Source organism: Haliaeetus albicilla, chromosome 2 (genome assembly GCF_947461875.1).
Source record: "Haliaeetus albicilla chromosome 2, bHalAlb1.1, whole genome shotgun sequence".
NCBI lineage: Eukaryota > Metazoa > Chordata > Aves > Accipitriformes > Accipitridae > Haliaeetus > Haliaeetus albicilla.
Window position 1 is genome coordinate 67628353 of NC_091484.1, and position 17450 is coordinate 67645802.

Below are 17450 nucleotides of genomic sequence, written 5' to 3' on the forward strand. Positions count from 1 at the left end.
GAGCATGAAATGCAGATCTTCTGTTCATGAAGTATTCCTTGAAATGGAAAGCTTATTTCCAGATAAGTCACAGGCCACTGTCTTTGATTAAGAAATGGCCAGCTAGTATAACTTGATACAGTTTCACTGACATTAATAAGTGTTGATTTACAACAGATAAAAATATAATCCATTACCAAAAAATTAAGACACTGCATTTTATTAATTTTGTTTTATTTTTACAGCTTCAAAATTAATACTGAGAGCAAAATGTAAGTAAAGAATTAAAACTTTACATGCCTGACCTTTGCTAAAGTTTAACCACTCTGTATGAATTTAGCAAACAGAATTTAAATGATAGCAAACTAAGTGAAATGCAAGAAAATTTGACAGCCTTAGCTTACACACTAAAATTCATCATGCTTTAGGGTCAGCTGGATGACCTTAAATTGCTTATATCTATTAACAAGACAGAAGTGTAACAATTTGGTACTGCGGAAGAGCTAGAGGTTATTAGCTTTATCCTGGAAGATGGGAATACAAGACAAAAAAACCAGAACAGTTGTTAGGTAATGATCATGGAATCTCTTTCAATCAAAAGAAAAAAAAAACCAACCACAAAACAAAACAGAACAAAAAAAAGAGACCCAAAACAGAACACGTATGGTTTCTTTTTTAGCTCTGGCACAATCAAAGGATTGTAGAAAAATGCAAGGGAAACACAAGCAGCAAAATACGTGTGCAGCAACACTGCCGAAGCAGAGCATTCAGTAGGCTCTAGTGACCTGATCAGCTTAACCTCTTCCTCAATTCCTGTGACATGCACATTTCATCCAGTATTTAATTCCCATGCAACCCCTTTTATTGAAGCACAAAGATTTACCTAGTGTGGTCAAATCCAAGCAGTTAATAATTACAAGTGGCCTACATTTCCTTCTAATGCCATCCATCACAAAAAGATATGGCAAAACTATTTTAAAACAAAATACAAAAGCCCAGTGCTAACAGTCCTAAATTTGCATTGGTGTATATATATATCTATATAAAACAAACAAACAAGCCCCACAACACCCAAAACAAACAAACATGTGATCTGGCAAAGCAAATGTTGACTATCCACCAAAAAAATCGTGACTTCTTTGATCTCTTGAAGGTCAAACTTAGGTCCTTACTTTTGAAACAAAACCAAAAACAACCAGAATAAAAACCCCACCCTCTTAATCATGATTACATCACCTTTCCTTCTCTCCATGTTAAGGAACAGAGGGCATAACAGTAACTATGAGGACCAGACACTATAGCAATTGGGACCAGACATACATCCAAGAGAGAAAGAAACTGTAGCAGGAAATTTTCTAGTTAGAAAGGTATTTCACTTTTAAAAAAGTTAGTTATTATTAGAATAAAGTTGTGTGTTGCATGCATCTTTCTGCCATTATAATATTTAACTGATTTTATAAAATATCCTATGACATAGGTTTGAAGAGAGTATTAAGGCAGGATGAGGGGGAGAAAAGAAGATAAATACTATTTGTTAAGATACCTCAAAAGCAGACATGCATTGCACACTCAAAAAAACCCCCTTTACCTTTGGAAGCTCGGCATCTGGTTTTTTGTGCGACAGTAATTTGTAGGTGTTAAGGTTGTTTTCAAAGCTCCTAAATAAATAAGTAAATAAGTAAAATAGTAAACTTTTCAACTTATTTTAAAGAAACACTTGAATTTTTCAGAAACTTTCAAAAACAGGTATGCAATATTAGCACCAAAGTTATTACAAATAAAAAACGCAATAAAAAATGGAAAAGAGAGAACACTGGAAAATACTCAATCCCTTAAGATAATAGAAAATATAAAATAACGATATAGCTGGCAAGTTAGTTTTACAGATCATGGATAAAGCATTTTATTATCAAGTGACTTGAAACAGAAAATGCTCTGTTGACAAATAAGAGGGCCGAATGTCTCCCTCCAACATTACTGTTGGAAAACTACCAGCTACTTATAAACAAAGTCACGGGATTGGCCTCAAAATCTTGAATAAACAAACATATGGTTGCTACCAGTCAGCTCATACAACACAGCAGCTTTTTCTTTGTGAATAGGTAGCCTAGTAGTGCCCATCACTATTCTGACACAGTACTGAATTACAGTTTTCTTTGTTTTGCATGTTTTTATGCAGATAAGAATTTCAATTATTCTACTTAAGCAACTCTTCTTCTGTCTCCTCTATTATTCTCAAATACACAAAAACATATGGATATTAAATTATCTAAAATAAAATGTCAAGTGCCAGCAGAATAGCAAAGCAATTCAGCTTTCCTAGAGTAAAAAAATTGATACAAGTTATTGGCCATACCTTCCACGAAGCCTCACAGCCTCAACAAATCTTCCCTCATCCATGGCTTTCTGGACTTCTTGAGTCTTGAAAAAACAAGTTGATTACTCAATATGTTTAAAAAACACAGGAAATTGATTATTTAATGTATTCCAGTAAATAGATCATTCTGAAATAGCTTTCCAAAGTGAAAAAAGAAATTTTGACATTTCATTAATTTATGAGCTACCTCTTATCATAGCATAAATTACAGTGGACAGGGGAAGAACAAAGTAGAAACAGACAACTAAAACCTTCTGGGGGGAGGGAAAGATGTATCTGGCTTCCCTCCTGCCCCATTTAAGCTGAACCAAAACCTGACTCGTGTATGATGTGTAATAGATGCAAGCATCTGACGAATTTGTTGTAGCAATAAAAAGAGAAGATCTGAGATGAAATTTTAAAACAAATTAAAAATATATATTTTTCTTGTTTGTTGATAGTTCGCGAAAAAGTAATACATAGAAAACACACATGAAATTAATTATTCCCAAATGTGGGAAAGTGCTGCACACATTCCCATCAGTGTTTTAATGACAACAGACAATTATTGTACACAGTGGTCTGTTGTAGTTAATGAATTACTATAAATTGGCTTTTTGCCAGAAACTCACCATCTGCACACACTCCATCAAAGGCAGACGGACAGCCTGGTTTCCAGAAAGGGACACAACACAGGCAGGAGTAGCTGGAGTAGCTTCTAAAAGGGCAAGCACAGCTTCCACACCCATACGACTTGCCTGAAAATAGGTAATGTTTGAATGTTCAAGCAAGCACATAAAAGCACAAGGATTCCAGTCACAGAAATGGTCACAATTTCTCTGTAATTCAAGCTGAAACCAATTATTCCTTGGTACGTGAAAATGTTGCAGGCTGTTTAATACCCTTAAGTATGGGTAATTGTTCTTGCAGCTTTCCTTTTTAATCCTAATATAGATTCCTTTACATGAAGTGCTTCACTATTCTGAATTTGAGCTATTCAGACAGTTAATGTGAGATAATAGTTGAAATCCCCCAAATATATAATCAAAATGTAGTTGTACTATGTAGTGCCATGAGTAATTATTTTAGGTTCACTCACCAAAATTCTGTCAAAAGCTGAAGGGGTTCCACCTCTTTGCACATGACCCAAGATAGTTACTCGGGTGTCAAAACCGAGCCGCTGAACCACAAGCTACAAAGAATTTCAAAATTTTATTTACCTTTTTTTTTTATCATCATCATTTTTTTATCAGCATTATTTTATATATGCATGTGTTAGCATTACTCTGCTTTATGTGCTACTGGAATAATTCCATGTACGCTATGCATTAGTATGTCAACAGTAATGAAAATACTATAAAAGTTAAGCCAGTCTTTAGTTTATTCCTAACCTAGAACTAAACTCCACGTTCCTAATCTAAAGGAACATTTTATTTAATAATGGCAAAACAGCGGCTTAGATTGCAATGCTTTAGCTACAGTTACAATGGCTTCATTATGCACAGTCCCCAGTCTTATAAAAAACAGATCTAAATATTATAATTAGAATACCTGAAAGAAGTTCAGTTAGTGTTTTATTCAGCCCACATTTCACCTACATGCAAGATTACACATCCCAAAAGATTGTGAGTAAAACTTTAGTGAAGATTACTTTTAACCTTAATTGACAAGGCTTTTACAACTTGCAGTAAAAATTATAGCAATAAAACTATTTCATTCAGTCAGGCTTTCTTTCCATTTCCTATTACGTACCAAATCTGAAGTCACAGAAAGACATGTTTTATTAATATATCTTCAGTGAGCATGTAAGGTTAGGAATAAGTAATGGATACCATAAAGTAGAAAAAAAATTTAGAAGTTACTTACAAAATCTTCTATCCCTGGTATTTATAGTTTTTGAATGTTTTAACTGGCTGAAACTTGTAGCAAGCAAGTAGTGTTTCTTCCATAAAAGCATAATAGCTATCTGCAGCATGTATACTTAACACCGCTTGGTGCTAAATTTTACTTTGTAAAACTGCAATTCTGAATTAAGAGTCAAAGATTACTCTCAAACTGACACCTATGGAAAACAAAACTTCATAGTCGCAGGACAGATAAGCCCCAGGTAAAGTCAAAGTGTCTTAGCTCTGTCCTGCCAATGACTATTTTTCAGCTTCTTTTCTAACAGGACCCTTTCCAAGAAAAGCAGAATAATTTCAGCTCAAAAGTTTTTCTTGATCTTAGACATCAATGAAATTTTTGGCAAAGCAATCATTTAGAAAAAAGTGGCAAGACTTTGTCCCAAGTAGACAGTATTATTTCACTATGAAACAGACCATTATTAAAATTTTACAAGAAATATAAGGTAGAACAGGATTATCATCATTGATTTGAGCTGATTTCAGACTCTATCAATTAAGGCACCTATGAAGTAGGTGCTTTGGACTGTTATCTTCTATTACAAGGAAAAAAGGTTCTAATTAAGTCACTGAAATAATTCCCCCTTAAGTGGACTATGGATTTAGACAATAAAGCACAAATATAAAACGCAACCAACAAACTGTGTGATAAACTACTTTACAGGAACAGATTCATTTTACAGGAATGTTATTGTTAGTAACAAGCCCCATCTTAAGAAAAAAACAGCAAGTGTGTCATAGGGATGTTGACACTTACGTCCTTAACCTTCTCTGATGTTATAGGTTTGTTGTGGCAGTCAATAGCTCCTTCAGCTACAATAATAATATTCAACCTTTTCTTTCGTGCACGATTCTACAATAAAAATAAAAGCACATCCATATAATGAAGAAAAAGAAAAAATTTACAGCACAATTTTATAATCAATTGCTATACATTAAGCTGCTAGGATTTGAGGGAATATTTTTTATACTTGATCACTTCAGAGTTCTCACACATTTTATCTTCCTACAGGTCTTCTCATGGATGAAATGAAATGTCTTATAACAAATTAACAAGGAGAGGTACACACACTGCTTGTATAGGAACAGTTTTATGTAATCACTAGAGTAGGTCATAATAATTCTTCAAAACAATCACAGAATGCAGGAAAAAAGCTGTTTTAAGATCAAATAGCACTATCTGTGACACCAGAAGCAAAGACTTGCTGAAAGCCCTGATCATGTTTTTAAATCACTGTTTTCAGACAAACATCTGCAAAGACTTCAGAGAATCCAAAACACAGTAATAGATTACCTCTGAAAGCTTAACACACATTGAATCTTCCCATCCTTCTTCTGGTGGGTATTCAGGAATAAAAACCCAATCTGCACCACAGGCTAAGGCACTAACAAGAGCTAGATACCTAATAAACATAACAAATGATTAGACATTTATGGTTCAGATTTCCTGATCTTTCATAATTACATCTGTATGAGACACAAACTGCAGAAGACAATACATACCCACAGTGTCTCCCCATAACCTCCAGAACGAATGTCCTCTGATGGCTGTAAAAATCAGAAAACAACTGTAATATTGCAACTCAAAAATCCAGTCCAAATTCTTGAAATCAGAACCTGATATCAGGAAATAGCCTGTGTTTACCATGCTTACCAAACAAAGAATTCATTAGCAAAATGAAGGCTGTAGTAAACAATGTATTTAAAATTACGTATCTTCCAACGCATAATTCATTTTCACTACTACTTTCATCTAAAACATGTAAGGGCAGTTAGGAGAGAGGAGGTGAACATTTACTAGAAATGTAAGTGATGCAGAGCCATAGTTAAGAACTGTAATGATATAGCTGTATTAAAAAAAATAATCATTTAATTGCTTACATTTTACCTAGGGAAAGCTTATATACAAGCAGATGCTACTTCGTACTATTCAGGGTATGTCTGGATCCTCTCTAGAACAGTATGTCTGGGAAAGACTAAAAACAAAAAAACAAAGCCTGCCCCTAAGGCTGATGCAGCCTCTACAATCAGATGCTTGAAGTCCTGCCATGACAGGAATGATGGAAAAGCAATTACTAAGAAAAAAAGAAACCGAGACACTTGAAAGATGCAGCCAAAAAGAGCTTTTATTCCCACTCTAGAAATTACAAATACCAGTTACCTAACTTCTATTTAAAATTAACGTATATCCTCCACTATTGTATGGCAATAGAAAACTTAAGATCTGAAGCATAAACAACTGTATATTTGTTATAGTTTTCTATAATATGCACAATTTACCTTTGAGCAGTAGTCATGATGGCATCCACAACTTCAATGATTCTGTGCAAGGCTGAGTCAGTGCCTATGGTCATATCAGTGCCACAGAAGTCATTGTCTATGGATCCAACCATTCCCACAATGTTAAGGTAAGCATATTTCTTAACAGCCTCTTCATCAATCTTTCCTGTAAAGAAGTAACCAGAGAAAGACCTGTAAGATTTTTTTTTTCTTTTTAAACATTTTAGACATATTGCTTGGGTGCTCTACTTTTGTAAATTAAATGTATCCAAACATTAAATTATGTTTAGATATTTTAGGTAACAAGGTTAGTCAAAACTACAAACAAAAGCCAAACAACCAAACAAAAGAATCCTGCATAGAACTCCTTACAGTAAGGAGGGAAACAAGAGCTTTTCAGTCCATTTCAAAGTGTCAACAGATCATCATGTTTTGTAACCAGCCTTAAAATTGATGGTTTGGATTTAAACAATAGCATTCAAATTGTAGTCTTAGTGTATGACGTGCAATGAAGAAGTAAAAGGATGCAACTGGATGTGATTATGGGCATATGTAAACAATCAAAAACCAGCATTAAACTTTTGAAGACTTCTCTTCTGCAACACTGAAAGGCTCTGATTTCATGATTAATAAGCAAATACAATGGAAAAGCTCCTATTCTAAGTCTTAGTCTGTGTCTCCCAAGACATCAGTGAAAATGCTGAATCATCCAAGAGTTCTAAAGGATCTCAAGGATGAAATACCATAGCTGCTTAAGTGCTTAAAACTACCTTAGTATCTGTGGATGGGATGGTAGTAAATACAATGCCAAATTTTTAATATGGGATTCAAGAACTATATATCAGTGTGTTTAATGTCCATACTAGAGATAATAGTAGACAACACAATAAAAAATATAACTAATATCCATAAAGATAAATACACCACTCTGAAGAAGAATCAAAATGTTTTCTGTGAATGTATACCATGCATTACAAACCTTTCCTAGAGTTCCAAAGGTGACTTAATAATCACATGAATAACGGATATCTGGTTGACATTTTCTACTTAGATTTCCAAAAAGCCATTGACAAGGTCTGTCGCCAAAGGATTTTGAGGAAACTAAGTAGCCACAGCATAAGAGAGAAGGCTTTTGCATAGAATAAATAATGTGAAACAGAGAGTAAAAAATAAGAAACAGAGGGCAGTAGTAAATGCAAGTTCTGTATCTGAGGAAGGTAACCAATGGAGTTCTACAGGGATCTGCATTGTTCAACATACTCAGCAATAACCTAGAAAAGGGAATCAGCAGTAAGGTGCCGAAGTTTACTGATCAAACTGAATTACTTGGGTTCTAAAGGTATGGAGTGTCTGAGAAGAAATGAAGATGACTAGCAAGACACAGTGAGCAGTAAAGTATCAGATGGAATTCATTGTAGATAAATGTAAATTAATACACATGAAAAGTGTACCCTAACATCACAAATAAAATAATGGTATTTTCAGCATAGTAATAATATAATGCTGTTTTCATTAATAAATCAGCTTCAATGCTCAATAGCAATCAAAAAAATCAAAATATTAGAAAATATTAGGAAAAGAATAGAGAACAAAACAAAGATCATTATACTACTGTGTAGATCCATGGTTTGCCCTCATCTTGAATACTGGGTGCAGTTGTGGTCCTCCCCACCTCAAAAAGGACATGGTAGAACTGGAAAAGGTTCAGAGAAGGGCAACAAAGATGATCAAAGGTATAGAACTTACATATAAGGAACAACTAAGCAAACTAGGACTCTTCCATCTAGAAAAAGAGATGATGAAGGGAAAATAAGACAGCTGTAAAATCTCAAGTGGCATGCAGAGAGGAAGCAGGATTGATCATTCACTGTTTGTTCTAACACAAAAATTATAGGATATCAAATGATACTAGAAGCCAGCAGGATCAAAATTAACAGAAGATTCTTCACAATCTTCATCATTCAGTGAAGCTGTAGAACTCCTTGCTATACAATGTTTTCAGCAAAAATCTGTATGCTTTCAAGGAGACTGTATACATTCATGGAAGAGAAATTCATTAAGGACTGCTTAACAGCATCTGGTTCAGGAAGCCTGAAGACAGAAATGGATGGAACCTATCAGAGTATTTCTGTATTATGAATAAAATATAGCATCAACACAGCATTATTTAGGCTTGTTCTGTTCTTTTACTCTTCCCTATACATTCCCTTGAATGCTATCAAAGACAACTACGGGGCTGGATGCACTTTTAGCAACAGCCACTTAATGTTCTGATCTTGAACAGTGACATAGAGGCAGGAAAGCATCATGATTTAATAACAACCAAGTGTGTAGCTCATTGTAGGGAAGGAATTATCATCTTAGTATGGATATGAGGGCAAAGGGCTTTTCAAGTAGAATGGTCAAAGTTCAGACCCTGAAAATGATTCATAATGGGGGAAAAAAGCCACACAGACTGTTGCCCAGTAACTTCTTTGGCCTTTCTGAACCTTTATGGTATATAAGAGAGGATGTACAGAAATCAAAACCTGTTACCTTATAAAGAACCATGCAATTTCCTAGAATTTATGCATTTGATTTTTGAACTTAAGAAATATCCTCTGGATATAGTTTGTGTATGTATAGTTAGGGTACATAGCTTCCCTGGAGATTGGACTAGCAGTTTAAAGGGTCTAAACACAAACTTACCTTTCTGTGCCAGTTCTTCTAGAAGTCCACTCCATTCTTCACGGAACAGATTGGCACCAGTTAAACTACCATCTCCGCCAATCACACAAAGATTAGTGATTCCTCTCTGAACCAAGTTGTAGGCTGCCTGGAGGCGGCCCTCCCGAGTACGAAAGGATTTGCAGCGTGCACTACCAATAACTGTACCTCCCTAGAAAAAGGAAGTATAACAGTTTTAATTTATAATCCAGTAACTTACTGTATTTTTTTTAAAGACTAATTATTGATGAATGGTTATTTTGTAGTATAACCTCCATCTTTAATTTTACAGTGAGTAAAAAGGAATGAAAAACAAGAATTATCAAACCTGTGGGAAATTATGTTCTCAAGAATAGATACATACACCAGTGAAAAAACACTCAAAAATGACTGATAAAGAGCTACTCTTGATGGAAAATGTTAAATTATTTGGGTTTAATTTCAGTAGCATTCCAACAAATTATCTAATTGTTACTTACATGTGATGACAATAGTAAAAGTGTAAATAGTAAAAACTAAGTAATTAAGTATGTAGATAAATTTGCTTCAAAGCATGATGTTTTTCCCCCTAATGTCATGAAATATATAAACAATAACAGAAAAGATGTATCCCTAAAGCTCAAAATTAGCATTTACCGTCATTCTACTGAATTATGGAAAGAACTGCATCCACATTTAGTGCCTTATAGGTCAGTCTAATGCGAAATTTTCTGGTTTTGTAATTATCGACTGTATTTAGTGATATGATTTAAGGAACTTCCTCCAGAAATAGAAGTCATTATTTTCAAAAAAAGACTGAAGCATCCTGCCACTGAAAGTTGCTGGGCATCTTGCTGAAAACAAGTTATTTACACATCTTCTGTGTTTACGTTGTTCAGTGGCTGAAGAAAAGTCTAATTTTTGCCTTATTTATAGTCACAGTAAAAAGTGACATTAAGATTGCAAAAATTTTTTTTCCCTGCAAACAAATCTGGAGACGATTACCTCACTTTTGCACAAACATTTCCTTCACTTTAATTTATAATTAATCAGTCATGCCAATCTAAATTTGAGCTTCAAATCTGTAGAGGCTGTACTGATATGATTTGCCCTATCAATAGGTGTTTCAGCTCTCAAGCCAGTCCTAGGCACTATTTTACCATTTATGTTGCGATACACAACAGCTGCTAGTGGAAGGAAAAAAAAAACCAAACCGTGGAATAGATGCAGTTCAGCTTTCTCCACAGGCAAAAAAGCAGGAGTGTACACATGGAGATGTTCTAAAAATAACAATCAAGACTAAAAAACATACCTAAACTAGATATTTTCATACTTCAAAAAACATAATTGAAAGTGGAGAAGAGACTATGTATTTGAAATAATGTACTAAACTTATTCTGATTAAACAGAACTATAGGTTGGGCTGAAAAATCTTTTTATCAGAACAGCTAAACACATTCTTTAAGATGCATTCTCAGCATCACTGTTGGTCTGTTGAATTCCTAGCAATTAAGCTTATAAAGGTGTTTTTCTTACGCTATGTATGCTACGTACACGTATAGGATGCCTACATCCTGCTCCTGCCTATGCTCTTGTGTGGCTTGGCCATGACATCTCAATTTTCTCTTAATCATAAGATGCGTCTGGATGATGCTCTTAGTCATATGGTTTATTTTTAGGTAGCCCTGCGAGGAGCAGGGAGTTGGACTTGATCCTTATGGGTACCTTCCAACTTGAGATATTCTATGATTCTATGATTACAGATTCTACAACATAGACAGGGGATTAAAAAAAAAACCACAACAAAACCCCTAAGCATATGTGGACAAAATATCTAAACAGTATTCCAGGGTATTTGTTTGTTTAAAAAAAAAAAAAAAAAATCATCTATTTGTCTCTCTGCTGACTGCTTTTCTATTAGCTTTACAGAAAGCTCCAAAGAAACCCACGCTTCACCTGGATGTAGTTTTCAGAAAGCTTGGCAAGCAGTAAGGCCTCTTCGCCAAACATAGCATCTGTTCTGGAAGAGGTAACAATATTACCATGCTGAGGAAAAGTGTCAGGAGATCCAAATGGCCACGTTGCAGAACATTGTAATATAAATGTACAAAGTCACTGGTATTATTTGAGCTCCAGAGAACTGTACTGTAATTACACCCATTACTATAATTCTAAATCCACTTACACAGAAAGCCAACAGGGTTTCGTAAGAAAACTCTTGCCTTACAAAACACAGTTGTTTCATATTTTGGCCCTATAATGTCTTTTTATTAAACATAGCCTTGTCAATATGGCTTTAGGAAGCTAATGACATATAATGTTGAAAATCTAGGACAAAGGTTTTCAAGATTATTTCTGAGAACCAAATAAAAGACCACACAAAGATCTTTAGAAAGTGTCAAATGTCCATACTATAGAAATGAGGCTCTGCTAAAAGTGGTGTGTGCTGGTCACTCACTCATCACAGAATTTGAATCCATAATACAGTGGTTGCCTGGATCTAGAATTTTGGTTCCCTGTTTAAAGAGAGAGGGTTTGGATCCCACCCCCTAACACTTACCACTTGCAGGATACTTGAAACACTTTCCCATGAAACTTCTACAATATTATCACCTCCATCAACCATTCCCTGGTAACCCTGAAAGAGAAAAAGTATTTCAGAAGTCTAATTTGATAAACTCTGTAATATTTCCACTGCAGTAATACTCACCTTGTATATTTTAATGCAACTTTAAGTAATTAAAAACACTGAATAAAAAAATACTCAATTTAAATGAAACAAGATTCAAGCAGGTATCATATTGGGGGGGGGGGGGGGGGGAGGGGGGCACGAACAAAACAAACCCTCTCCCTAAAAGATCAGTTCCAAAGACAACTTCAAGATAAAGTAATACTTTACACAGATTACACAATTTATGAACTAGAATGGCAATTTTCAGTTTGTTTTGTTTTGTTTTTTTAAACTACAAAGAAGAACTTTGAAAAGCATTATAAAATGTGTTTCCTAAAAACACAACCTCAGCCTGAAGTCATGACCTTAGGAAAAAAAAATAAATCTACCTTTGTAACACTTTGTACACTTTTTCCTCCCAAGGTAGATATAAGCAAAACAAAATAAAGAGCAACAACCAAAAATTTTTCATAAACAAAGAAGAGATCAGGTCACATAATCTTTATTCTTTTTGGAGGCAGTTACACAATAAATAGATGAAAGAAATTTAGTAGAAAAATACAATTTTTAGTGATGCATTTAAGAAAACCTTAATACCTTAACTCAAACGGTATTCAGAAGCCAATGCATGCTGTAATATGGAAAGAACTACACTTTGAAAGAAGGAAACTATCCAGGGAGCAGCTGAAGGGTTTTGTTATGCCTGGCTTTATTAACTCTCTGCATAAATACTAGCAGAAAGATATTGACAATTACAGATTATTTTCCATTAGGTGATATTGTGAAAACGAAATTTAAAAAAAAAAAACCAACAAAAAAACCCACAAAAAACCACAGCAAAGTTCTAACCTGAAAAAAAACTAATTTATACAGACACCAGAATAAAACTGGGGTTACCATTCAAATTTTTGACATTTATTTAAATCCAAAGGAAAAAAAAAAACACACCAACATAAACACACTATGTTAAAGAAAACAAACAAAAAACACTAAGCAAAAATAAAAATGACAATGTTTATGTCTCCATTTTTAAATAATGTGTACATATGGATAATCATGCCGAGGAACAATTAGTTAATCTTTCTTCTGTATGCAGTTCTTGCAAGACTGTACATACTTAGTTTTAGGGTTCTAAATAAGAAGTCAGGTGGAACTAGAAATAGAAGACAGCAAAACTGACATTATAAACTGGAGACGCTTACTTTGGGACAATCCAGAGTATATGTAGATTTTATCCAGTAAGCAATAACTTGGAAATGTACTAAGCCTACACTGGCTTAAAAAGCTATGTATATTACATCATACTTGGAATCCCTCAGTAGCATGATAGGATAACAATATAAAGATTACCTGGACTCAGCAAAAGTATGAGTTACTCAAATTAAGCTTTCTAGGATTCTAGTACAGATTCCAAGGTGAAAGCAGAGAAGTTTCTGCTCAGTGAGACTTGACTAATAATTTACATAAGGTAATCAAGAAATAGTAAAGAAACAGCTAGATGGAAAACGACCTATGTCTCTAATTTCTGTCACTCAACAGATCTTTTCCGTATTTTGTACACTGTCCAGATAACTTTGAAATGTATCTAATGTATACACACACTGTCTTGAAGCTAAGACATTATTTGCACAATTCCTTCAAAATTAGAGCAAGTTGGAAAAGAAATAATGCTTAAACTACATATCAAATTAAAAAAAAAACCCTCTCAGATAAAGTGCAAAGATCCTCAGACAGAAACATTCCAGTGGATCCAACTGAGCTTGATGAAGGCTAATTACTAAGTTCATTTACCACAGGCTTGCCGTTTTGTTTTGTTGTTTGTTTGTTTTTTTTAAAGCAAAGAACATGATGTTCCTTATATCACTTGGTAATGGATTGAAAGCTTTTCTTATTGGTGTTCCTATTGGCAACTACAATAACATAAAGATTCATAGGCAACAAATCCTGAAAGAATAGCCTGACATTGCATCCTTACTCATTTTGTAACACTGACTATAGTAAGCTGCACTATAAGCTGACAAAAACATGTGCCCTCCATTTTTACTTGAGAGGAAAAAATAGAGTGCAGCCAAGAAACTATTATATACAGTAAATATATACATAATTATATACATATCATGAGACTCATGGATAAAAATTCCCTATTCGTATTTTATTAACAAATCTAAAACACAGGGAAAAGCAAATGGATACACTACTATTTGAAATTGTAAGATTTTAAAGACCTTATAGTTAGGCTAAGGATGAGCTATGACTGACTCCTGCATCATGCATCTTTAAAGTAGAAAGAACTCATGCAATCTGGTCTGGAGTCCACATCAGCTCTACTTTCTCTGTGTAGAGAAGCAGGAACAGAGGCTGTATTAACAATTCCTCCCACTACAAGGTAAGATAGGGAGCTTTTTGAACAGGTCTGATCCATTTAAACTGTTATATTCGCTTTTCCTAACTCAGTTCTGCTTGCCAAGCAGTGTATGTAAGCTAGCTCTGAACAATGTAGCTAAAATTTCCTCACTGTTATTCCATACCATTAAGAGATACAAAAGGCATAGATTTAAAACAGGTTTCTAGAAAAGCTATATGGAAAAAAAGATGACTAATTATATTGAAGTACTAATAATGATCAATATTTCCATTTATCATTTTCGTTATTTAACCACTGATGCTAATTTGGGGACTGGGCAATCCATTTTAAAGGTGGAATTTAACTTGAAATATTTTATCAAATAATTCAACACTGTTACAATTGCCTGGTTACTGATACAGACCTTAATAAAAAGAGGGTGGGAATCTGTCAATTTACATTAAAAAGAAACTTATTTAGATTCTAAAACTAGTAGCTTGAGTTCTAAGATACTAAAACTATAGGGCAAGAATGGAAAAAAGTAAATGGTCAAAAAAAAATACAGCAAGCACTACACTTGAAAAATCAACCCCGTTTTATGCCTATTCCTTCCTGTACCCAAAATCTGAATATTGAAAGATGAACAAGAGGAAATTCCCTGTGGGTCATATGTTCACAGGGTACACACATATGCACTGTAACTCCTGGAGACAGTGGCAGAGACAGCAAACCTTACTTCCAGTCTTAACGATAAAACCAAAAGCTTTTTAAAAAAAACCAAGCCATCTTCTGATACGTTACATATGGGACATTTGGGGCTTTAACAGTTATTTAAGTTTACTTACTGAGCTTTTTTAGCTATTGCTCAACAACGTAAAATACTAGCATCACTGAGTGCACAAACCACCACATAAAAGACATGAAGTTTTCCTCACAGAAATCCATGACTGCCGTACCATTGCATTTCCAATGCTGGCCTCTTGAGAAAAAGACTCTTAATCAAGATGAAGAATCTAAAAGTTCCATAGCTTAGTAGTAAGAACACGCATCCACTGGGAACTATGTGCTTCAATCCTGGAAAAAGGGCAGGTTATTTGTATAAGTATTTAAGACCTCAGTTTCTAAAATGAATTGCCATAAATGAGAGGCATCACTTTCTCTTCTCATTCTCAATTAAAAAGAAGAAGAAAAATAAAAAAAACAAAAACAACCCCCAAAAAACACCACAAAACCACAACACCACTTCTGATTAGTGAAAAAATTTAAACTAGCCTCTTAGAGCAGCCTGGTACTTTTACATTTACTTCCATCTCCTAGATTTTCACAGCATGAGTAAAGTAAGTCCATGGGTATTCAAATTTTAATTCAGATTGGGGTAGACTTGAGGAATAATGTGATACTAGTCAGTGATGGTGAATACAGACTGTTTATATACAAAAATTAAATACTAAAAGATGTTAACATGAATAAAATATGAAACTAGGGCAACTGTATAGACTAAGCATTGTTTCCACGAATTAATAGCAAAATTTTCGAATGTGCTAATTTCAATGAATTAAGATACAACTTTTTTTTATATCTGTAAAATTATAGTTTTTTATAAACTATATAAATTATATATACATATAATATAGTTTTTATATGAACTATTTTATAGTTTTAAATTGTCACATGAGGCTTGGTTTTTTGGTGGTTTTTTTTTTCCTTTGGGGAACCAAAATATGTCCAAATAGCCCATGAATTCCAATATCTAACTGTTTCTTTCTTCGGGCTTTGGCAAATCCAACTTAAAAAATGGTAGAAATTTACTTATATCTAGTTCATTGCCAATTATTATTTATTTATCTTGGTAATCTCTCTCATCACAAAATGAAGCAAAATGGAGTTAGGAAATAAAAGGAAAATAGGGTTACTGTTTTACTTAGAATATGGAACTAATTTTGGCCACAGCTGTAGGAGACAGGTGGTTTCATAGTGCAAAGAAAGTTCTTATGACAGAGAAAGTTACAGGAGAAAAAGAGTGTATAACTAGAGCTAAGTAGGCTTGAAAAGGCTGAGACCTTTAACTCCATTTTTGGCTCCAAATAAGAAAACATTTTTCACCTTTCGGATGTTGCCACTTCAGTTTTTTTCTTCACTTTTTCAGAGCAGCTTCAACACAGGTATCACTTCACCTCATCATATGTGCATCTAGTTAAAATGACTACTCAAAAATGTAAGCTAAAATTATACTATTCTCATTGCTTAACACACTGAAGTCTGCATTTGATAAACTGTAATTTAGAAGGACCTTATTAAAAGTATTAAATAACTTCAAGAATATACAAAAATACATCTCCTCTGTATACATTATGCAAAGGCTTACAATAGGCATCATCAGTAACAAGTCTTACCCTAAGATTTTTACCTTCCACTACACTTGTCACCTGTACCTGTTTCCTATTTCAAGGTGCTGAAATTAAATAGTTGTTTCATTTCAAAGCTTGCAACAGTGTTTCTCTGAAGCACTTATATGCATTGTGAAAGAAAACTGACTTCATATTTTAACCGACAGAGTCAAAGAGGAAAAAACCTTAGCATTCAGTACTTCCTGAAACAGAACTGAATGGACTAATCTAGAAGCAAAGATCTCTTTCAGAGCTATTACCCATACCTTCAGTGAAATATACATTTTTCTCCCAGACTACACTGTTACAGTGAAGATAGAATGACAATATATAACGGAAACTCAAAACTCCAATACTGACTTGATTTTTACAATCGATTTTCATTCAGAAATATCTGTGACTTCACATTGGCAAACTCTAGTAATTAACAGAGGAACACGATAATTTAAATAGTGTAATTTTGCCAAGTTCAGAAAAACAGAAATATCCAAATTTCTCTGGAAATTTATCATTGAATACACTGTGCAATACAAAACAGTTTTTAAAAGGTGACAAAAGTAAACATAGTGTAAAATGAACTACAAAGATGGTAACTCTTAAGTTAAACATAAATTTAAAAAAAAAAAAAAAAAAAAATCCAAGTTCTGGCCTTTAAAGACAGCCAAAACCCCCTCATTTCCACAAAAGTATCTGACCCATTTCAGCAAGCCTGCAAAACAGCCGGAACACTGAAGGAATTCTAGAGATTGGCCATGTAATTAGCACACACTAAGTATTCAGAGCTACTTGCTGTAGCACTGTAGTACAAAAGAATTTTGGAGCACAGTGCTCTCCTTATTTGCATTTC

The 17450-nt window shown here is 34.1% G+C and overlaps 1 protein-coding gene across 4 annotated transcripts in view; it reads right to left on the reverse strand.

The window, feature by feature from the left end:
* The window catches only part of PFKP (phosphofructokinase, platelet), a 47168-nt gene that overhangs the window by 19439 nt on the left and 10279 nt on the right, over positions 1 to 17450 (reverse strand). For all 4 annotated transcript variants that reach the window (XR_011323742.1, XM_069778150.1, XM_069778152.1 and 1 more), the window contains 10 exons: positions 11762 to 11839; positions 9205 to 9394; positions 6517 to 6682; positions 5740 to 5784; positions 5531 to 5639; positions 4994 to 5089; positions 3435 to 3527; positions 2968 to 3093; positions 2336 to 2400; positions 1568 to 1637 (listed from right to left, as the gene is read on the reverse strand). Coding sequence is in view for 3 of the 4 variants with exons in the window: in XM_069778150.1 (XP_069634251.1) it covers positions 1568 to 1637; positions 2336 to 2400; positions 2968 to 3093; positions 3435 to 3527; positions 4994 to 5089; positions 5531 to 5639; positions 5740 to 5784; positions 6517 to 6682; positions 9205 to 9394; positions 11762 to 11839 (1038 nt within the window). In the remaining variant the exon portion in view is untranslated. The remainder of the gene's footprint in view (positions 1 to 1567; positions 1638 to 2335; positions 2401 to 2967; positions 3094 to 3434; positions 3528 to 4993; positions 5090 to 5530; positions 5640 to 5739; positions 5785 to 6516; positions 6683 to 9204; positions 9395 to 11761; positions 11840 to 17450) is intronic.